Source organism: Eumetopias jubatus, unplaced genomic scaffold (assembly GCF_037043125.1).
Source record: "Eumetopias jubatus isolate StellerSeaLion01/CBP00866 unplaced genomic scaffold, mEumJub1_p1.0 scaffold_9, whole genome shotgun sequence".
Lineage (NCBI taxonomy): Eukaryota > Metazoa > Chordata > Mammalia > Carnivora > Otariidae > Eumetopias > Eumetopias jubatus.
The window spans coordinates 21,361,706-21,386,302 of record NW_028274815.1 but is presented as its reverse complement, the minus strand read 5'-3'; the positions used below and the strand labels follow the sequence as shown (position 1 = coordinate 21,386,302).

Sequence of the window (24,597 nt, the reverse complement as noted above, 5' to 3'; positions counted from 1 at the left end):
GTGGCTCAGTCGGTTAATTATCTGCCTTCAGCTCAGGTCATGATCCCGGGGTCCTGGGATGGAGCCCCACATCACATAAGCTGCCACTTATGGTTCACAAAAAAAGTAGGAAATACTTTTTTCAGATAAGAGGAGAGTCACTGCTAAAACAAGCATTCGCCCTCCAGGCTGAAAGCCTACCTTGGCGCCCCTGGGTAATCAGCTGTGCTCAGCTGCAGTTGGCCTTTGGCACATTCTAGTGTTGTTGGCTGGGAAGTGACCAACTGTGGTGTCTCTTTTGACACTAGGATGATTTTGCAGAGATTTCCATTTTTTTATGTAGTTTCTTACCAAAGATAGTTCTTGAAATTGCTTTCTGGTTTCCCTAGGCTGAGAAAGTTATTTTCCTCCTATTTCTGCTCCTCTAATATTCAGTTTGCTATTTTGCATTGTCTTCAGAAGTAATCCTCCATCTTCAACTCCATAAATAAATGAAAACCAAGTCACACAGTTGCAAATCAAGTTTTGTTTTTATATGAACAGAAGTAGACCATCTAGAAATATTTCAGTTTATTTAAATTGTTAAGTAGAATATGAAACCGAATTTGTAGCTAGTACCAGAGAATGGACTTTACTGTTTGGTGTTTAATGAGAACAGCTTCTACACAGGATCCCAAGAGACTTACAGAAAAAGGGGCAAAGCCCTAATATTAAGCAAATAAAACTCATGTTTCAAACAGGTTATACAAAAATTGATTTATACTCCATTTCCCTTTTTTTTGATATTTAGAAAGTGCAGATTTAACAAAAGGTAGCCATATCCTTTCTATGTACAATGCCGATTATAATTATGCAAACAAAACTGTCAGTCTTTTACCCAAAAATCCCAGTGTTCAGCTCTCAAACCTTAAGTCACTGAATTGAATAAGGATTAAAGAGGGTTAAAAATAAAAAAGCTATTGCCACATTCCAGATGAAGGAAAGCAACACATACATTAAAATTAATCTAACAATAGTAAGTTTAACCTATAACTTTTTGAGAAGCTTAACATCATTTCATTATTATTTTTAGTGGAAAATTAGGGATTATTTGGCAATGCTGCTTTTACTAGTAAACAATGATAAAGTCAAGTGAAGGAAAAACCTAAGAACAACAACCAGTGAGGCATATAAAACTGTCTGAAAAATTCATGGATGTTTACAGCAGATACGTCCCTATGCTGTTGACGTGAGCCAAGAGGGCATTAAAATGCTATCCACGACACAAGAGAGACTTTTCAATGGAAGCTGCTGTCCTCAACTCAGCCTCTGCTAGAAATGAATCATGCTATTCACAATTATTTCAGCAAAGGTATCATCTGAGGATGCTAGCAGCATAGCAAACTGAACTTACCCTATCCTGGTGATAAGCAATGAAGCCAAACTAGAAAAATGAAGTGAAAACAGGACAGGGTTAGAGATAGCTGGAGATCTTATCTGTACATGAAAAGCCTTTTGTTGTTCTTTTCCCAAATCCATGGTAATACACATTTTCCAAAGGGATGTGAAGACAGGACTTAAAATTAATAATATTCTCAAGTATTTCTAATCTTAAGGTAAAGACAACTTAACACTGAAAAAGTGTTCTTCAAAGGCCAAATCTCAGTATATTTGGCAAACATGTTAATAAATTTCACTCCTCCTTCCCACCACTTAAAACAAAACCAAAACCAAAACCAACCAAACCTTTACTGGGCTACCAAACTGCGAGAGGAGTTGCCAGAACGGAGACTCAAACTTCGGTTACAAGATTTATTCTAGGAAAGTGAATAGGCTATACACCTAATTAGAAAGACAAACCACAACACCCTCCAAACACTAGTGCATGCAATTAACTCTTCCGGTCGTAAACTCGGTGGATAGAGAGGGAACAAAGGGGGAAGGAGAAGAGGAGCATGAAGTAAGAGAGCGAATGGAGGGATCTGGGGCAGAAGTTCTAGGAGGGAGAGAAAATGAGGGGAAGACATTTGATAGTAGTAGGCAGTTAGAATTTATCTTTCAGTTTACTTAGCAAGGTAAATCAGTACTTTATGTTAAACTTGAAAAACCTACTAGTTTGCCCCTTTCATTTTTAAATAACTCATACCATTGGGTGGTGGGGGAAGGAGAAGCAAATAAAGCAGCATGCAGGAAGACAGACACAAGGAAAAAGTGGCCAAAGAGAAGAACTGGTGGCAGGAATAGTTTTAAATATCAAGGCCACTTAAAATAAGACTCAGCAAACCAAAGCTATCATTTCTGCATTACCCTTTGTCCTCAATTAACTACTTTGAAAATTACAGCCAAGCAAACCACAAACATTTTAATGGTTTATGTTTGGATGATATGTATGTCTCCTGCACATGCTTCCACCAAAACAAACAAACAAAAGGAAAAACCAAAGAGGTTCCTTTCCACATAAGGCACAGGACAAAATTAATCCCATTTACATATTCAAGGCGAAATGAGTGTTTTCCTGGCTTTTGTTTCTTTTGCTATCACATGTCTATAGATTATAGGGACTCAAGCACATTATCCATGACAGAAAATTCCACTGTTGTACAAAATAAAATTGTTAATTCTAACTTTTATTCTCATACAATTTGCAGAATAGAGTTGAAATGATTGCTATAGGTTTTAATGTTGATAAGAAGAACTGGGCTATAATACAACTGAAATGCAGTGGTGAGCTGAGCAAGTACATTTAAAAATGAAGTCACACACATGATTTTTCTATACATTTTCTTGTTTGAAGAAAATTATAAAGTCAGCAAGCAGTCACGGATGAAAGAACAAATAAAACAGGTGGGTTGGATAGTTAAGATGAGGAACAAAAATATCTGTTTAGAGTTAAAAATGGACAGAGTGGTTTATTTTGCAGCAAGAGGAGAGAACAGGGGGGCGGATGGCAACTGACGGAACATGAGGACGCTCAGCAGCATTTGCTCTTCCAGCCCGTCACGCCGCCTCCACTGCTGATATCTACATTTTCACTGTTGGGCTCTTTTACAGGGGTCTGGAACAAACACACAAGGGAAGTAACCCATGAAAAACAGTGCTATGGAGAAATCACGATTCCACAGAAATATTCTCATAAAGGTAACAAAATGTAACTCACATCACACGAGCTAAGGTTTTCTCTCCCATGCACAGTAAAGACTGGCAGCTTTGTTTTCGACCTACATTTTGCCTGCTTACTCCAAGCTGTGAAATGTCTAGAGGCCTCTAGGCATCTCTTTAATAAAGCTTCAAATTATCTTTTCCGCTCTCATTTGCACAGAGGTTTGCTAATAACTCTTAGCCCTGACCTCTGAGTATCTAGTATTTAAGAAGCATTATCGAGCATCTGTATAAAACCAATGTTGGGTCAAGTCTAACCTCAGAGAAGTGAAACAGCCCCTTCTGTCTAGTTACTTGCCTTTTGAGACTGAAGTTTGTAATGCTCTACCACAGATTTAAAAAGGCAAGCTCAACAATGATATGCTAACATTAAGTGGAAGAAAAAGGGTAGGGCAGAATGCCAAGTTGTGTAATTCATGTTAAAAATGGACATAGAAAAAAATCAAAAGGAGAGACACCAAATGTTAACAGTAGAAAACCCTTAGGTGGTGGGTTTATGAGTGATTTTATTTTCTTCTATGAATAATCCTGTATTTCCCCAATAACCTAAATATTACTTTTAAATCAAAAGAATATATTTTCAATGGATAGCCTATATGGTATGTATGAAAGGAACATTTTTTTTGAAACTGCTTACATACAGTATACAAATCTTAATTGTGCTTGACAGATTTTTAGTATATAAAGTAAAGCTATCAGATCAAAACAGACTATAATACCCCCAGAAAGCTCCCGTGTCCCTTTCCAGCCGGCACTGTCCTCCTAAAGGTAACCAGTACTCTCATTTCTGTCACCAGAAATTAATTTTTTTTCTGCTCTTGACCTTCAAATACCTGGAACCACGTTTTATGTATTCTTTCCTGTATGATACCCTTTACTTAGTATCAGTCTGTGAAATTTATCCAGGCTGTTGTGTTAACAGTAGGTCATCCTGAATGAAATTTTAAAAGCTAGGATGTAACTGGGAACATATTCTTGCATGGAAACAAGAAAAAGTCATGTAGCCCAAGAGAAGCCCTACTTAACTCATATGGAGGTGAAATTTCGACTTGCACTTTGAGCTCACCTACCTACTCTCCACTGCCTTATGGATATGTTAAAGCTACAAGTTTTGCATTAAAAAAATCTCTGCGTTTTCCTGAACAACCAACTTTATTCCTATTGCAGATCTTGAGAAAAATGACAGAAGAGAAAGCCCCTCAGCACCTATCTCACAGCAAAAGAATATGGTTACACAGGAAATATTCTTTCTCTGGTAACTTCCAGGTGTGGGTCAGTTAAAAGTACATGGATGTTTAAAAAAAATAAAAAACAGGGAGGTCACTATATTCATTCACTTAACACCTCACTACTCCCAGTCTATCCTTTTACAATTTAACTTAGATCCTTGAAAGAGACTCTCTGAAAAAAGGAAATATCCCATGCAGAGTAAAACATTTTAAAGCCAAAAGTATTAATCAAGTTTATTAAATACAACTTTAAGCTATTCCTAGCCAAGAATAAGAAAAGGGCCAATAACTAAAAAAGTGAGCAAAGGAGTAAAACAAGTTTACAGAAAAGGGAATATAAAAGTGATTCTTAAAACTATCTTTAAAAATGCTCACCATACTCATAAGAGAGCTGCAAATTAAATTTTTTTTTCTTTTTAACCTGTCAGGTTGGGAAAGATCTGAATGTCTTAGAATCCATTATGTGGGCCAGAGTGTGAGGAAACAGACATTCTCATCCATTGCTAGTAGGAGAGGGGACAACCCTCATGCGCCAGCACGTGGCAACATGTATCAGAATCATAAAAATGTACATATATATGCTCTTTGGCCACTTCTAGGAATCTGTCCTTCATATACTTGCACATAATCATATGCTTGCAAAATGATTTAAATATAAGATTATTCACTGCAATACGATTTATGAGATCATAAAGCTGAAAATCACCTGCATGTCCCTCACTGAGAAAACTTGTTTAATTATGACATATCCACTCAAAGGAGTAGCAATTATTTAAAGAGTGGAATTATTTTACTTATTTTAAGTGCCAAACAGAATACAGCATGTTGCCTTATCTGTGTAAAAAAATAGGGGGTGGGAATAAGAATATATATTCATATTTACTCATATATTAATAATTAAGAGGTTAATTACACTGGTTACCTACGGGGGAGGAATGAGAGGTGGGAGAATGCGGTGGGAAACTTCTCTGCACTTGCACTCTATTTTAAATGTTTGAACCATGAGAATGAATTACCTATTCAAATAATTAAGTTAAAAATGTTTCAAATTGCTTTCATTCTAAAGTTAATTTTCCTTTTACTAACTCTGGAGAGAAATCATGGCACAGAAAGCTGCTAGTCAGGAAGCACTCCTGTATTTCACATACTCCAATGTAAAGCAAGTTTATGTTTGATGTTTTAACTCCTAACTTTACCACATCAAAAAGCATATGTATGTGTATGAGAAAAAAAATGGGACCTCACATTGGGGTGTGCCTACATAGGGAAGACTCCAGACTGAGATCTTTATTGGCATACCCATACTTTGTAACCTTTCATATAACAAGGAAGATCTATCATACTGGGACACAGGTTGTAAGACTACATAAGCATTATTTAAAAAAAAAAAATGCCAAGATTATAGTGAGAAAATCAAGGGACACAGTATGGACAGAAAAAAATCAAAAACAATGGAGAAAACCAAAAAATCCAGAAAGAGAAAGAACACAAGAGACAAGAGTATTTCAACAAGTGTTATGGTAAATTCTGTGGGTACCGAATAATTTTTCACTGTGACCTACGAAACTGAAATGCAAAGTAGTCCACTAATTAAAAGAGGATTTTTCTATTCCTGTTATTTCATTTAATTAAAAATATGAACATTTTTCCTTGTCCATCTAGTACTTTATTTTTCTATTCTTCTATTTTTATTTCTCACAGGAATATTTTCAAATATAAAAATTCCTCAAGGAATTCACAGGGTTTTACCTTTACATACTGTGAAAGAATATTTTAAAATTTTTAAGTTGTTTTTATAACTTTAAAAAGATACACTAAATTTTCTAAACAAAACTATATAAATGTAAGAGTCATTGCATAATTCTGTTCTATGTCTCCTTCCCCTTACCACTGTCACCCACTTGGAATACTCACTATTTAAGTTTGGTATAGATCCTTCCAGATCTTTATTTGCTAAACATAACCAAACATATGTGTGCACATGCATATGCATGTGTGTTTGGCATCATACATAATTTTTTAAAAAATAAGATCATACTACATGTATTATATCCTAACTTGCTTTTTATTACTCAATACATTATAGATACCAGGCAGAGGTAGAAGGACACAACTTTTACAGTCACTGTGAATAGCAATATAACTGATAACTTTTTGCTGGTTTGAACACACAATTATAGTTAATGGACAACTACACTTCACTATAAAAAATTAAGTTGTTTGATTTCTCTCAAATTTCACCCGATTTATATTTGAGACGCCATCTCTATTATAGCTTATGTTTTATAGATACATGTACCTTTTAATTTGGGGATTGGTTTTTGAAAAAATACTGTTATTTCAATTATAAAAATACAAAGGTTACCAGAAGCAATTAAATTTTCTCCTATACAATGCCTGCTTCTCCTTTAGGAGTTGTATCAGATTTTTCCTGTTTTTATGTGCATTTAAATGTATCATATACACTGAACACACAACTGAGGATTCAGAACCAAATCTGCATACTATAGTCATTTGAGGAAACCTATGAGAATCAGATTTCCCAATTTTACTACAAGTTACTCATTGGTAAGTATGGGGATTCACAAATTAAACCCAGAAAACTAACCCTGAAGTAAAATGAATTCCCTGGGATATTTCAGCAATTTTTAAAATATCACAGATTGAAATGACTGGCTAAATGAAATATAGGGATGGATTTATTCACTATATAACATATACATGCTCTTTACGGGCACATCTGAGAAATGACTATATAGATAGAAGAAAGTGATTCTGTAGCAGTAACTATTATCTTAAATTTTAAAACATTATCTATGGAAATGCAAAGAATGTGTAAGAGAAGTGAGTCCAAAAGTAAACAGAAGAGCCACAAGACCACAGACCAGACAAAAAGCTGAAAAAAGGAGCATGACACTGGGGACATGAGAGTCAGTGTGGAAGCTCAGAAGAGTGTTACCGTGACCAGATGCTACAGATCTCTAATGGCTCACTGCTCCCCCCAGTTCCTACTTCACTTTAGAGGGTTAGATACTGGTGATAGGTAAACATTTAGGAACAATACCACCAAAATCTAATTTCTGTATGTTAATCCAGTACTTCAAAAAAGAACTGTGACACTGGGCACCTTGGGAAGTAAAAATAGGATCTTACCTTTCGAAGGATATCTTCAGCTAATGTGAGGAAAGCCTTTTCGATGTTTATATTTGCTTTTGCACTAGTCTCAAAAAATCTAATACCATGCTCCCTTGCAATCTAAAATAGAAGCAAAATGTCATCACAAAATTATCAAGCATAGAGTGCCAACTGTTGACTTTAGCACCCTGTAAGAAATAATATTATTCTAAAGGAAGCAGTCCCTACTAGGTTATATAAAGCGAAGTACTCCAATGGGTCACGATTCAAATGGTTAAGTTCTTTCAAAAATAAGTAAACAAAAATAATAAAAATCCTCTCCTCACTTCATGAGTTTACTTCAAATACTCTAAAAGTGAGGTACTTAAAGTCTTAAGTTAAAAAACTGAGGATCATTGATCTGTATTTTTCCCTCTTTGTAGTTTAAATACAGTTGAAAATACTACCAAAGGTTTGATTCTCCCACACCTGTTAGATATACACTGAAAACATTCACTCAAATGATAAACTGTTTCCCACAGCATTTATAAAACAATGTGAATAGTTCAGCACAGTCCATTACCACTACCAAATGCAATACCATCTTCACAAAGAAAGGGCAGCATATTAGTTTCATTCATAGCTTTTTACCTGTTCTCCTTTTCCTTTAGGTACAACTCTTTTATCGTCCATATCACATTTGTTTCCTAGTAACATTCTTTCCACATCTTCATTGGCATGCTACAATGGAATGAAGATTTAATTTACATACTACCATGACTTATAGCTTAATATTCTCTAAAGATGACTTTATTTTTCTCAATTTTCAGTGTCATTTTAATAATCTGGAAGTTTTAAAGCAATCACCCTGAAATCACCCCATGCCAAAAGCCCATACAAATTCGTAAATTACTTAGAAAAGGAAACATAATTCCTAAGACATGATGTTGTCAAACATTATTTTACCCCAACAGGAGGCTGTCTAGTTTCTAGATATACTCTCACCAAAACTGAAGATACAGGCAAAAGAACTGAAATGAAATCTCTTATGCATAATCTAAATCCAAGCTGGATCATGATTTTAGATAATGAGTATTACCCTGTAGAAGCCTTAATTAAAAATTCTACAGAGCTCTTAAAATCTCCAAAAGCTACACTGCTAGGGCACAAGAAGAAATCATGCAGAAAAATAAGTTAAAAACAAATGTTTGCTCCACTGAAATCCTAACAATATCATTTGCACAAATAGAAAAATCCATCCCTGAAATTCATATGTAACCTTGAGGGACTCTGAACAGCCAAAATAATCTTGAAAAAGAAGTGCAAAGCTGGAAGATTCATACTTACTCCCTGATTTCAAAACTTACTACAAAGCTACAATAATCAAGAGTGTGCTACTGGCATAAAGATATGTACATGAATAAACAGGATACAGAGCCAAGAGAACTAATTCCTTGCATGCATGATCAAATGATTTTCAACAAGAGTGCCAAGCCCATTCAATGGAATAGTCTTCAAAAAATGGTCTTGGGCATACCAGATCTCAAAACGCGAAAGAATGAAGCTGGACCCCTAACTTACACCATAAACAAAAATGAACTCAAAGTGGATCAAAGGCCTAAATGTAAGACCTAAAACTATAAAATTCAGGGGATGCCTGGATGGCTCAGTTGTTGGGCGTCTGCCTTCGGCCCGGGTCATGGCCCCCGCCCGCATCAGGCTCCCTACTCAGTGGGAAGCCTGCTTCTCCCTCTCCCACTCTCCCTGCTTGTGTTCCCTCTCTCGCTGTCTCTGTCAAATAAATAAATAAAATCTTAAAAAAAAAAAAATTGTAAAATTCAGAAAGAAAATATAGGAGAAAAATTTTATGACACTGGATTTGGCAATGGTGTCTTGGATATGACACCAAAAGTACAGGCAACAAAAGAAAAAATAGGCAAATTATACTTCATCAAAATTAAAAACTTTTATGTGTCAAAGGTCACTATCAGCGTGAAAAGACAACCATCCCCTGGAGTAAGAAAAATATTTGCAAATCATCTATCTTTGGCCCAACACTCCTTTCCCTGAATATATCTACAGCCAAGGTAGTTAAGTTCTCTAGATAACGAAAGTACTTTGAGATTTAATTTGTCTTAAATTTGAATCGATTACATTCTTTCCACCAACCCTATCCTTTCCTGGGTAACTTTTACTCATTTCTTCAGATCTCAGCTTAAATGTCATTCCTCATATCAAAGCCTGTTTGACTATTCTGGGTCCTGTGCCGGCATACCATATGAATTTTAAGATCAGCCTGTCAATTTTTGCCAACGCCCCACCCCACCCCCCAAGACAGCAGCTGGGATTTTGATAGGATTACACTGAATCTGCACATCACTTTAGCTAGTGCCGCCATCTTAACAGTATGAAATCTTCCAATTCATGAACATGGGGTGTCTTTCCAATTACAAAGATCTTTCATTTAACATTTTATGGTTATCAGTATGTAAGTTTGTACATCTTTGGTTAAATTTTTCATAACTAGTTTTTCTTTTTGATGCTACTGTAAATGAAATTATATTCTTAATTTCATTTTTGGATTATTCACTGCTAGGGTATAGAAATACAATTGATTTTTGTATACTGATCTTGTATCCTCCAAGCATACTGAACTTGTTCATCCGTTCTAACAGTTTTATTTTTTGGTGTATGTTCCTTAGGATTTTCTCCCTTTCCCTTTCCTTTCTTCCTTTCCCTCCCTTTCCTTTTTTTTTTAAAGATCTATTTATTTGACGGGATGCCTGGGTGGCTCAGTCGGTTAAGCATCTACCTTCAGCTCAGGTCATAATCCCAGGGTCCTCGGATCAAGCCCCACACTGGGGTCCCAGGTCAGTAGGGAACCTGCTTCTCCCTCTGCCTGCTACTCCCCCTGCTTACGCTCTCTTAAAAAAAAAAAAAAAAAAGATTTTATTTGAGAGAGAAAGGGAAAGAGGGAGCACACAAGCAGGGGGAGGAATTGGGGGGCAGGGGAAAGCTGGATCCCAATGGTGCAGGAACCCAATGTGGGGCTCGATCCCAGGACCCTGTGATCATGACCTGAACCGTAGGCAGAGGATTAACTGACTGAGCCACCCAGGCACCCCTCCTTAGGATTTTCTATATACAAAATCTAATTATTTACATACAGTTTTCCCTCCCAATATGGGTTTCCCCCTTTCCTTCTCTCCCTAATTGCCCTGGCTAGAACCTCCACTACAATCCTGAACAGTAATGGCACACTTCTCATTTTCTTGATTGTAAGGACAGGTATGTTGTTAGCTGTGGGATTTTCACAGATGTCCTTTACTAGGCTAAGGATGTTCTATTTCTAGTTTTCTGAGTGTTTTTATCATGAAAGGTGTTGGATTTTGTCAATTTTTTTTTTCTGTGTCTGTTGGCATGATCATATGCTTTTTGTCTTTTATCAACACGGTGTATTACACGGGGCACTTGGGTGGCTCAGTGGGTTAAGCGTCTGCCTTCGGCTCAGGTCATGATCCCAGGGTCCTGCGATCAAGCCCCGCGTCGGGCTCCCTGCTCAGCGGGGAGCCTGCTTCTCCCACTTTCTCTGTCTGCTGCTCTGCCTGCTTGTGCTCGTACGCGCTCTGTCAGATAAATAAATAAATAAAATCTTTAATTAAAAAAAAAAAAAAGATGGTGTATTACAAGGACACCTGGGTGGCTCAGTCAGTTAAGTGTCTGCCTTTGACTCAGGTTGTGATCTCGGGGTCCTAGGATTGAGCCCCAAGTTGGGCTCCCTGCTCAGCAAGGAGTCTGCTTCTCCCTCTCCCTCTGTCCCTCCCCACTGCTCATTCCCTCTCTCTCTCAAATAAATAAAATCTTAAAACAAAACAAAACAAAAAGACAGTGTATCAGACTGATTTGACTTCTTATATTGAACCACCCTTGCATTCCTAGGTAAATTCCTCTTGACCATGATATATAATCCTTTTAAAATGTTGCTGGATCAATTCAGCTTTTTTTCAGTTAAAGCTTTAATTTCTTCAACAAAGTGAAAATTAGGCAACACCAATCTCTTATATGTCAGAAAAACAGATTTTCTTTTCAATGGCTGAGTTTCATGTATCTTAATTCTCATGTTGGGAAACTGAAACCACCCGGCCTAGGAAGTGCATAAGGCTGTGATATAAATTAAAAAACGTATTTGACCTCAGTGCCCTGGCACAGAACTCCTAATTTCCTGAGTGACAGAGTGTCTTCTGTTGTTCTTAACAGGGCCCTTTCTACCTACCTAAGTTTATGCTAATGAAGAACTAGGGCAGAGGGGTGGCCTACAGAGCTTCACAATGGAAGCTGGTCACTAGAGGAACCAAACATATGATTAAAGAATTGGAACTTTCAAGGGGCACCTGGGTGGCTCAGTCCATTAAGGGTCTGCCTTCAGCTCAGGTCACGATCTCCAGGTCCTAGGATCAAGCCCAGCATCATGCTCCCTGCTCAGCGGGGAGTCTGCTTCTCCCTCTCCCTGCTCATGCTCTCTCTCTCTCCCTCCTCGCAAATAAAAAAATAAAAATAAAAAAAGATTTGGAACTTTCAGCCACTCCCCTACATCCCATGAGGTGAAGGGGGCTAGAGATTAAGTTTAATCACCAGAGGCCAATGATTTAACTAACCATACCTATGCAGTAAAACCTGAATCAAAATTCTGAAACAATAAAGTGAGGGGACCTCTTCCAGGTTGGTGGTGAACACATCAAAATGCCCAGAGGGTGGCATGTCCAGATGGCACGGGAGCTCTCTGTTCCCCAACCCCCATACCTTGCCTGTACGTCTCTTCCATTTAGCTGTTCCTGCACTATATCCTTTATAATAAAATTATAAATGTAAATAAAAACACTTTCCTGAATTCTAGGAGTCATTCTAGCCAACTATTGAACCCGAAAGTGGGTCCTGGGAACCCCCAAAATGTGTAGCCAAGTCAGAGAGAAGCATGGGTAGCTGAGGGGACCCAGGACTTAACATCTGAAGGAAGGGTAGTCCTTAAACTTGGGGAATCTGACCCTAAGGCTGGGCAGTTAGCGTCAGAATAGGACTGAATTGTAGGATATCCAGTTCACGTCACAGATTTTGGAAAGCTGTTGGAAAAACAATGCACAGTCTCTTTATCAATTGCTCCTACTGTATATGCTACTTGGCTAAATCATAAAATAAAGGCTAAGAAAATCCAAAATGGAGCCTTTTTTGTTTCAAAAATCTGTGTATTGTTGGGGCGCCTGGGTGGCTCAGTCGTTAAGCATCTGCCTTCGGCTCAGGTCGTGATCCCTGCTCAGCGGGAAGCCTGTTTCTCCTTTCCCCACTTCCCCTGCTTGTGTTCCCTCTCTGTGTCTCCCTCTGTCAAATAAATAAATAAAATCTTAAAAAAAAAAAATCTGTGTATCATTAACTGATTATTAAATACTAACAGGCATCTCTGAAGATTTTTTTTAAAAGATTTTATTTATTTGACAGAGAGAGAGAGAAAGAGAGGGAGTACAAGCAGGCAGAGTGAGAGGGAAAAGCAGGCCTCCTGCTGAGCAGGGAGCCCGATGAAGGGCTCGATCCCAAGATCCTGGGATCATGACCTGAGCCGAAGGCAGACACTTAACCGACTGAGCCACCCGGGTACCCCTTCTCTTTGAAGATTGATTGCAGCGATGGAAAAGGTAGTAATGAGTTGTCAGGATTGCTACCATTGAGATATCATCATGCATCTAATACTGGCTTAACACTTGGTCTTCTAGCCAAAAGTGCTTTAAGGGGTTAGCCTTAAGGAAATCCAAAGCCCAGAAGGCTGCAATAAGACATGAAAAATAATTTCAACAAGAAGCTACCTATACTGCAGAACAGAAACAAACTGGCTTTGACACATATTTTACCTTATAAAAATTGACATCTTCACATGCAATGATATGGCACTATTTTCTTGGTTAGGTTTTTACCGCATTACTACTCTGTATCTTTCAAAATGTCTAGAAATGATCTGACATTTCTGTTGTTTTAAATTATTACTGAAAAATTTAGTAATTCATTCATTCAATAAAAATTCACTGAGAAAGAATTCATTTAGGGGCGCCTGGGTGGCTCAGTCATTAAGCGTCTGCCTTCGGCTCAGGTCATGATCCCAGGGTTCTGGGATCGAGTCCCACATCGGGCCCCTGCGCCGCGGGAAGTCTGCTTCTCCCTCTCCCACTCCCCCTGCTTGTGTTTAGAGAAAGGTGTGTAAAACCACTGGTAGCTTCTACATGGGACCATCTTATAAGATGGCTGTATATAAAGTTTTTGGGTAAGTTAGTAATTGCCTTGGATGGGGTTCTAGATAGACTTACCCAAATATTTAAGGGAAAGGTAGATAAAATATTACATTAACCTTTAAGAAATAGAAATAACTCAATAATAATAATAGTACATTATATCTTAAACATCATTTAGAACTATTTATTCTTAACACAAAAATGGTCTTTATAAAGGATTTATACAATTTCTAGGTCTTACCTCATCTATGTTTCTAAGCCATTTGCTGATGTTTTCAAAACTTTTACCATTGGTGATGTCATATACTAGCATGATACCCATTGCCCCTCTGTAGTAGGAGGTTGTGATGGTGTGAAATCGTTCCTGGCCTGCCGTATCCCTGAAATAAACAGCAATAATCTGTATTGAGCATTTTGATATTATGACATTCGAGATAAAGGGCAAAACAGTAGAATGGTTTGGTAAGATTAACATTAAATCCACTATACACTACAAAGCAAAACAGTACCACCACTCATTTAATTCTTAAATGGAAAATAATTATGGTTTATTCATAAGAATATATATATGTGTGCGTGTGTGTAACTTTTTTTAGTCAAAGGAAATTCATGACCTACCTATAGTGGATGAAAATATGCAAGGGAAACCCACAGAAAAATGACACATAAAACTCTTGGAAGTTATTTTAAAATGAACACCAGAAAGTGTGATAAAAACTCCTGAAATTCCATTTTATTCAGTGATCTAGTTCCATAACATAACACAAAAGCATGTGGAATATTTAGAACATTAAAGGATTAAACCGTAGTACAGCCACATTTACCTTTAGGATCATTTACAAAATGCTGTAAAGATAACCTCATTTTTAAGTAACAAGATGGAAATATGTAAATAGTGTTTTTCAATTCCTTCATGCCAAAGATCTAAGACATATATTTTGCTCCTGTAATTTCCCCCTCTTGTTTGTATCACCAATTTCTTCCTTTTATGGATCATTCTCATCAGCATACATACATGTTTCAGTATCCCCTTTTCTAAAAAAGCAAAATTAAAACAAAAACCCCACTCTCAACCCTACACCCCTCCAAGTAACATCACATTTCTCTGTTCCCCTCCCCAGCAAACTTTCTTTTTTAACTTTTATTTTAAAATAATTATAGCCTCAGAGGAAGTTACAAAAATAGGACAAAGAAGTCTTGGGTATCCTTTACCCAGTTCCCCCCAATGGTAATACCTTACACCATAGTACAAAAGCAAAACCAGGAAATCTACATTGGTACAATCAAAAAACCTTATTTAATGTCTACTTTTCTTTTTTAACATACACTCGTATGTGTGTGTGGGCACACAGGCATGCATGTACGTAGTTCTCTGCAATTTTATCAGATGTATAGATTTGTGTTATCACCACCACAAACACTGACAGAAAACTATTGCATCACCCCTCTATCTCCTTTAGTCCCTACATCCTGGCCAATAATGTGTTGTCCATATCTATGATTTTGTCATCTCCAGAATGCTATATAAATGCAATCACACTATATACAAGCTTTCAAAATGGTCGTCTTTCACTTTTTTCACCATGATCTCCTTGAGATCCATCCAAGTTGTTGCATGTAATACTAGTCTGTTCCATTTTTCTGAATAGTATTCCATTGTATGGACATACCACAATTTGTTTAATTACTCACCCCTGGAAGGACACTGGGTTGTTTCCAGTTTTGGGCCATTAAAAATAAAGCGGCTATGAATAATTATGTACAAGTTCCTGTGGGTACAGAAGTTTTCATTTCTTTGGGATGAATACCCAGGAATGTTACTGCTAAGCCATATGATATGTTTACATTTTATAAGAAACTACGAAACTTTTCTAGAGTGGCTGTACCACTTTACATTCCAACTAGCAAGGTAACAGATCCAGTTTCCCTGCATCCATTAGCATTTGGTGTTGTCACTATTTTTTATTTTAATCAAATAAATAAGGCATGTAGTGATATCTCATCATCATTTTAATTTGTATTTCTCTATGGCTAATGATGGTAAACATTTTCTCATGTAATTATTTGCCATCCATATAGCCTCTCTGGTGAAATGGCTGTTCTTTTCTGTCCATTTTCTAATTGGATTGTTTGCTGTCTTTTTTTTTTTTAAACACTGCTGCGTGTTGAGAGTTTTGTACCTAGTTTTTTAATTTCTTGACAGGGTCTTCTGTGGAGTGAAAGTTTTAAATACTGAAATCCAAATTACTGATTTTTAAAGAATCTTTTATGTATCATGGTTTTAGTGTTATACCTAAGAACTCTTCAACCAGTCTTAGGTCCCAAAGATTTTCTATATTTTCTTCTAAAAGTCTATGGTTTTATATTTTATATTTAAACTGATGATACAGGGGCACATGGGTGGCTCAGTTGGTTAAGCATCTGCCTTCGGCTCAGGTCATGATCCCAGGGTCTTGGGATCAAGCCCCACGTCGGGCGCCCTGCTCAGCATGAAGCCCGCTTCTCCCTCTCCCTCTGCCCGCCACTCCCCCTGCTTGTGCTTTCTCTATCTAGATAGATAGATAGATAGATAGATGATACATTTTGAGTTAATTTTTGTACATGTGTGAATTTTAAGTAGAGGTTCATGTTTTTACTTATGGATGTCCAACTACTCTAGCACCATTTGTTGAAAATGTTGAGGAAATAGCCCTTCTTCATTGAATTGCTTTTGCACCTGTGACAAAAAAAAAAAATCAACCATGACCCAGTCTATTTCTGGGTTTTTCTTTTTGTTCCAATGACCTATGTGTCTATGCCTCCCCCAATACCATATTGTCTTGATTACTGTAGCTAAATAAAGTCTTAAAACCAGATAGATTCCTCCCATTTACTTTTGCCAGAGTTGTTTTAGCTGATCTAGCATTTGCATATAAGTTGTTTTTATGTGGGCTCCATGTCTGGTGTGGAGCCCAGTGTGGGGCTTGAACTCACAATCCTCATATCAAGACCCAGCTGAGATCAAGGGTCAGATGCCTAACTGACTGAGACACCCAGGCAACCCTCCGTATAAATTTTAAAACCAGTCTATATCTACAAAAAAATCTCCCCAGCAAACTTCTTTAAAGAATTCTCTAATTTCTGTCTTCCCACATTCATTTCTCAACCAATTCTAATGACTACTGCTACTACTATTCTACCAAACTGCTCTTCTTCAAAGGGTCTCCAAAAACCTCTGCTAGCTAAATCCAGGATTTAGTTCCTTTTTATATATTTTAATCATTCATCAGGATGCCATAAATTTGACCACATTCTCTTCTCGAAACATTTTATTCTCATGGCTTTTCTGACACCACATGTTTCTGCTCTTAGTTCTACACACTAACTGCTCATTCTCAGTAACTTTTGCTGGCATTCTAACATTCAGAGATATAGGGGCTCACATTCTCTATATAAAAGCCAGAGTGATCTTCTTAAAATATGTGTCTGAGCATACCATTTTTGCTTAAAACTCCAATAGCTTCAATGGGGAAAGAGTAAGTTTTTCAACAAATGGTGCTAAAACAACGTTATCTCCATGCAAAAGAATGAAGTTGGACCCCTACCTCATACCATATATAAAAATTAATTCGGGGCACCTGGGTGGCTCAGTCGTTAATCAAATGCCTTCGGCTCAAGTCATGATCCCTGGGGTCCTGGGATCGAGCCCTGCATTGGGCTCCCTGCTCAGTGGGAAGCCAGCTTCTCACTCTCCCACTCCCCCTGCTTGTGTTCCCTCTCTCACTGTGTCTCTCTCTGTCAAAGAAATAAATAAAATCTTAAAAATTCATTCAAAACAGATCTGACCTGAATATAAGAGCTAAAGCTATAAAACTCTTAGAAGAAAATATGAGAAGGATGTTCAACATCATTAGTCATTAGGGAACTGTTAATCAAAATCACTTCATACACCCTAGGATGGCTATAATCAAAAAAGCAAACAATAAAGGATGTAGAGAAATTGAAACCCTCATACCTTGTTGGTATAAATGTAAACTGATGCTGCCACTGTGGAAAATAGTCTGGCAGTTCCTCAAAATGTTAAACATACAGCTACCATATGATCCTGCAATTCTACTTCTTGGTATATAACCAAGAGAAATGAAAACATATGCCCACACAAAGACTCATACATGAATGTTCATAACAACATTATTCATAATAGCCAAAAAGTAGAAACAACCTAAATGCCCATCAACTGATGAATGGATAAATAAAATGTGGTATAGTCATATAATGGAATATTATTCAACGATAAAACAGACTGAAGTACTGATATCTGCTACAACATGGGTGAGCCTTGATAACGTTACGTTAAGTGAGAGAAATCAGACACAAAGATTAAATAATGTATGATTCCATTTATATGAAATGTCCAGAATAGGAAAATCTACATAGGCAGAAAGTATATTAGTGGCTGCCTTGGCTAAGGGGTTTGTCAGGATGGGGAGTGGCTGCTAAAGAGTACAGTTTCAAAAAAAAGAGTATGGAGTTTCTTTTGCGGAATATAAACATGTTCTAAAATTGTGATAATGGTGAATATATATACCTTATAAATACACTAAAAATTAGTTTTATACTTAAATGGGTGAATTATGGCATATGAATTATGTCTCATCTCAATAAAGTCATCACAAAACAAACAGCAAGGATTACTAGGCTTAAAAAACACAATTTCCAGGGAGGGGGGTGGGGGGATGGGTTAACCTAGTGATGGGTATTAAAGAGGCACGTTCTGCATGGAGCACTGGGTGTTATACGAAAACAATGAATCATGGAACACTACACATCAAAAACTAACGATGTAATGTATGGTGATTAACAGAAAAAAAAATTTCCAATTCGTTATAACCAGAACCAATTCCAAAATCCTTATGTTGAGGTTTACAAGTGTTACAGGACTTGTTCTTTTCTCCAGCCCCCCAAATTTTGAGGCATTCCTTTCCCTGACAACTAGAGTCACATGTTGTAGTTGTTTTTTTAATGTCCCCAAATTCACAAGCTTGTTTTCGCTTGACAGCCTCTACACTAGCTGTTCCTACAGCCTGCCTATACATGATTGGCTCCTCATGTTCCCATTTTAACCATCACCTTAACAATGAAGACTTCTCTGACCACCCAATTTAAATAGTCATCCAGTCTCTCTTCATTCTGTATCCCTGCTTAACTTCTCTGTATAACAATTACAGATTTATTTACTGTTTGTCTCCATGCCCTCTAAAATTAAAGTTCCATCAGAGATCTGTCTTGTTCATTGCAGAATCCATTCTATCTACAAGGCGAATAAGCATTCAAATGTTAATGTCAGAATATTACCTTGCAGATTCTGTATTCTTTTACATATCAAGCTGCTCCAATTCAGTTACATGACCCTTAAAAATGTATTTTAAAAATAATGCTTATATGCCTAAAAATATATGTAGCCAGAAATAAGAGAACTACCCGTACATCACTATGCCTTACATTCAATCCTGGTGTACAATTACCATGTTCATACATCTGCCCTCTATCCGTCTGTTCATACATCTGCCCTCTATCCATCTATCCATCAATTCAAATAGTGTGCTAGGCATTATACAAGAACACACACAGAACATGGGTTTGGAGTCAGATCCAAGTTTATCCTCAGATTCCAATCCTTCCAGGTGGGTGACCTTAAAGGTATGTAACCTCTCTGAATCTTGGTTTTTTCATTCACAGCTAGAAGAAATAACTAAAGTAAAATTCCATAATTTATTTGTGTGTGTTATAAATAAGCCGAAAGCAATCTGTAGTATAAAAATATGCAAAGATGCAATAATGTCATTTTGAGATTCAAAATTTGTTTTCAATTTGTCCTAAGTCAAAACCATCTCTGCAGATGCTCTTTCAAGTTGGTACCTGTCTGTGTTTAAGCTGTTCTCAAAGCTGTTTCACAAGGAAATCCCTGGCTTTGCCTGAAGCCTATTTCTGAATAAATGTAAAATAAAATGATTTTTTATTTAGCCAAGATGATCTGGCTGGATTTTTCAACTTTTGTAAGAGAATTTCAGCCCTGTCACTTGCCCATCTCATCTCAAAGTATATGGATCTGCCCTTTAAAATAATGTAAAATACCATTTATTCATTCTGCAAGTATTTATTGAACAAACAGTACATTCCAGACACTATTCTAGGCACCAGACAGAAAGCTGTAAACAGAAAAAATCTCCTGCCTTAATCATGTTTTATATCTTACTGGGGGTAGACAACAACCAAATAAATCATCATTTCTAAACTATACATCTTCAGAGGGTGAAAAGTACCAAGAACACAAGAAGTTAAAGAAACTAGGGGCTGATGTTGGGGATGGTGCAAACAAGGAAAATTTTAAACAGGGTGGTGAGGGAAGGCCTCAGTGAGAAGGGAAAGGGAGTAAGGAAGTATCTGGGGGTAACAATTTTCCAATAAGAGGGAAGTATAAGTATAAAAGTATAAAGTATAAAAACAAGTATAAAGGTCCTGACCCATGGTTGAGGAATAATAAGGTGGTCAGGAGGATTTCAGCGCTTCCTGAATGAAATGAGAAGTCTATTGAAGGGTTTTACAAAAAGAACTTAGCCTGGGTTTAAAAAGCATCAGTCTATTTACTGTGTTGAAAATGGGTGTGTGTGGAGAAGCAGAATTAGGAGGTATTGCAATACCAAAAACTGCCAACAGAACTGTCATTTTAAGAAAAACCATCTAAGAGGGCGCCTGGGTGGCTCAGTTGGTTAAGCATCTGCCTTCAGCTCAGGTCATGATCCCAGGGACCTAGGACTCAGTCCTAGGTCCCTGGTTAGCAGGGAGTCTGCTTCATCCTCTGACCGTCCCCCCTTCTCAAGCTCTCTGTCATATATAAATAAATTTTTACAAAAAGAAAAAGAAAAACCATGTAAGAGACATGCTATCAGTTCTTCCAGATTGTATCTTTAAATCAAGTTAGATCAGTAAAGGCTACACACACAGGCACACATACATATTTCTATCTGTATATTTACTTACATTCTTATACCACAATTTTTATATCATTACCTTTAATATGTTAATTGATTAAAAATCACAAGAAGGAGCTTTATGAAAATGTATTGTATTTGTTATGATCTGTTTTCTCCACCATTCTTTACATCATTTTTTTTTTTAAGATTTTATTTATTTATTTGAGAGAGAGAGAATGAGAGCCAGAGAGCACGAGAGGGAAGAGGGTCAGAGGGAGAAGCAGACTCCCCGCTGAGCAGGGAGCCCGATGCAGGACTCGATCCCGGGACTCCAGGATCATGACCTGAGCCGAAGGCAGTTGCCCAACCAACCGAGCCACCCAGGCGCCCTCTTTACATCATTTCTAAAAAGAGTAATGTAATCTATTGTGGGTATCCCTCCTTCTTGGTTCTTTTTATACCTTGGCCCCCAAAGAAATTTCTAGGTTAAGTTTTACAAATTAAGCATAGCAAGTAAGTTGTCCTTCAGAGATAGTGTATTTACATCTTCCATTTTCCTCAATTCCAAATTCTTGTTTTATCTTTTATTAATCTTCTCTAGTCACAAGGTACCTGTAATCACATGTAATTTATGATTTCATGAAAGAACAACAAAAATTTTGTCTCATCAGTTGAAATAGTTTAGTTCTTTTCTAAATTGGTAAAAAGTATAAATCAACTAATAATTCTATACCCTTAGAGAGGGGTTAAAGTTTCCTGGCTAAAATCCAGGATGGAAATGTACTTACTCAAGACAGAGTATATAGCACCTGGGCTTCCAGAAGTGCCTATTGGTTATAGTGTAGGAGGCATAAAATTTGTACTTTATTTTTTGTCATGAGTAATAACAATTTAAAGAGATCTTCCACAGCACTTACCTATGAATCACCACCCCCAACACTGTCTAGCTATGATATGCTTTCTTCTTTCCCATTCATTCACATTATAAAATTAGCAAATTATATGCCCATTTCAGTGTCAAATCTATGACTAAATTCTCTACCAACAAAGAATACACTGCAAAAGAAACTAGTTAATTCTCAATCAACAGCACTCAGGTTTTATAATACTGGTTAGATATGAAATGTCAATATAAAACATACTGAACTATTAATGGCCCCTCTGAAAGGAAGGTAATCACTATTTAGAGTTAAGTTTCTGTTTTGATTCATGACATTCTACTCCATCTGTTCTTTTAGTCTCTTCCACTTCCAAAATCTCTTACACCCAACTACCTTCCTTCTTCTTACATGCTTTCCCTGCTAAGTTTTTTAAAGGCTTTCTACATCCCATTTTCATTTGCACGTCATACATTTATGCCTTCCAACATGACTGTATCCACCCCCCAAAATGATCTGGCTGCTCGACTCCTTGATCTCAAATTACCCTTTTCCTGAGTCCTACGTAGATACTTAAATCAGCCCCTACCAATTGTTAAGGCAATCAACCATTTATTTCGAACCAGAAACAGAGTTCTTGCTCAATACCTCTAAGCTAATTGATGATCTTTTGCCCAGGGCTAAAAATAGCCACAGCTGCTTATTCATTGCCCCAATTATTTTTAGGTTTGCATGCACATATACACCCAAGATTAAAGAGAGCAGGTTGACCCCAATAACTCCAAAAATATCTGAAGAGCAATTAAACACTATATGTACTCACAATATATTTCTATGTACCATAATACAAGTTTTAAGCCTGTTTCAAAATCACTCAACTTGGTTTTCCTTTCCTATAATTTTTTTCTTCTCAGCCTATGTTTAAGGTTTCTGAAATTACAACTCAGTGGCAATAGAACTTTCCTTACATAAAATAATAGACACACAGCTAAGAGAATGTTGTGAAATCCTATTTTTTCCCCACTGACATATTATAAAAGGAGTGATATGTTCCTAGGAACTAAAATAGCTTATTTCCTTACTTGTTAGTCCCACATGCAGGGTGAAGGAAGCTGTGTGCCCTGGCTGCTATTATGACAGCTATTTTTAGTCTGGGCACTGACAGCACCAGAACAGTCCAGAGACAACATCAATCTGCTCTACAAAGCAGAGACCCCAAATTTCTTAACTTTGTGTTTTTGGTAACATAATGAAGTTATTTCTTACTTTATAAATTAGGATGTCAAATTTTGCCCCGAGGTGGGTTTTTTGGGTTTTTTTTTAAGATTTTAAGTAATCTCTACACCCAACGTGGGGCTCGAACTTATAACATGGAGATCAAGAGTCAAACACTCCACTGAACTGAGCCAGTCAGGGGCCCCACAATGAGTTTTATTTTATTTTTTTAACAGTTGTAGCTCTATGGTTTTTTGCTTTGTTTTGTTTTGCTTTTATTTTGTTATGTTAATCCCATACATTACATCATTAGTTTTGATGTAGTGTTCCATCCTTTATTGTTTGCATATAACACCCAGTGCTCCATGCAGTACGTGCCCTCTTTAATACCCATCACCAGGCTAACCCATCCCCCCACCCCCTCCCCTCTAGAACCCTGTTTGTTTCTCAGAGTCCATAGCCTCTCATGGTTTGTCTCCCCCCTCCGATTCCCCCCCTTTTTTTCCCTACCCTTTTTTTTTTTTAACATATAGTGTATTATTTGTTTCAGAGCTACAGGTCTGTGATTCAACAGTCTCACACAATTCACAGCGCTCACCACAGCACATACCCTCCCCAATGTCTATCACCCAGCCACCCCATCCCTCCCACCCCCCACCACTCCAGCAACCCTCAGTTTGTTTCCTGAGATTAAGAATTCCTCATCAGTGAACTGAGTTTTATTTTAACAAGACCTTGATTTCCTCATAGATATGCAATTTCGCTACTTCAAAGTATCATTTAACTACGCTTATCTTTAAAAAAAAAAAAAAAGCAGTCTGAAACCCTCTCTTGCAAAGCTTATATTCCAGTGGAGAAAGGAACAAGCAAATAAATAAATAAATATATAATCCCAAACTGTGTAAAGAGCATGGAGTGATGAAGAATGGGGTAAGGGGAAGGGAAAACATAATGTAGATAGGATGATGAGGGAGATCCCTGATATTTATGGTGAGAAGTATAAACAGAAATCAAACAAGGTCATTTAGCCAACAAATATTTACTGAGCATCTGTATCTGCCAAGTTCTGTTCTAGGTGGTCATGATAATAACCAATATCAGACAGGATCCCCAGCCTAGGAAGGGGAGGAATAACGCACACTTTTAAAAAAATATGGTAACTTTATTTTTTTTAAGTGTATTTATTTAACAGAGATAGAAAGAGCAAGTGTGTGAACAGGGGGAGGGGCAGAGGGAGAGACGAGTGAGCCTGATGTGGGGCTCAATCCCTCAACCCTGAGATCACAACCTGAGCAGAAATCAAGAGTCGGACATTCAACCAACTGAGCCACCCAGGAGCCCCCAAAATATGGTACTTTAGATACTAAAAAATACTATGATAAAGATCAACTAGAATAAACGTGACAGCGCCTGAAGGACTGGGCTGCTTTAGCTTGAAATCATGCAAGGCCTCCCTCAGAGGATAATGTGGAATTAAGATCTGAATGAAAAGGCAGCAGGACAAAGATCTGATGAGAAGCATTCCAAGCAGAATAACAGCTGAAGTACAAAGGCCCTGAGATGGGAACATGCTTGGCATGCTCAAGGGAGAGAAAATGGCCACAACGACTGGAGCAAAACTGGTGAGAGAGGAGGTGAGAAGGGACAGTAGCCACGACCTGACATTTTCAAATTTTATTTCTGATGAAATGGGAAGCTTCTGGAATGAAGTGGTACTTCAGAATGTTCAGTCTAGCCACAGTTGGGGTTGAGGGGAATGGGGGTGTCTGAGGGAGGTCTATGGAGCATGTACAGAGGTCCCAAATTGGAAAAGAGCTTG

At 37.4% G+C, this 24,597-nt stretch overlaps 1 protein-coding gene across 1 annotated transcript in view; it reads right to left on the bottom strand.

The window, feature by feature from the left end:
* Positions 1-534: 534 nt before the first annotated feature.
* RAB10 (RAB10, member RAS oncogene family) overlaps positions 535-24,597 on the bottom strand; it is an 86,439-nt gene continuing 62,376 nt past the window's right edge. Inside the window, exons 3-6 of the mRNA XM_028099434.2 lie at positions 13,974-14,112; positions 8,112-8,201; positions 7,500-7,601; positions 535-3,013 (exon numbers count right to left, since the gene is read on the bottom strand). Of these exons, the coding sequence (XP_027955235.1) occupies positions 2,930-3,013; positions 7,500-7,601; positions 8,112-8,201; positions 13,974-14,112 (415 nt within the window). The 3' untranslated portion in view covers positions 535-2,929. The remainder of the gene's footprint in view (positions 3,014-7,499; positions 7,602-8,111; positions 8,202-13,973; positions 14,113-24,597) is intronic.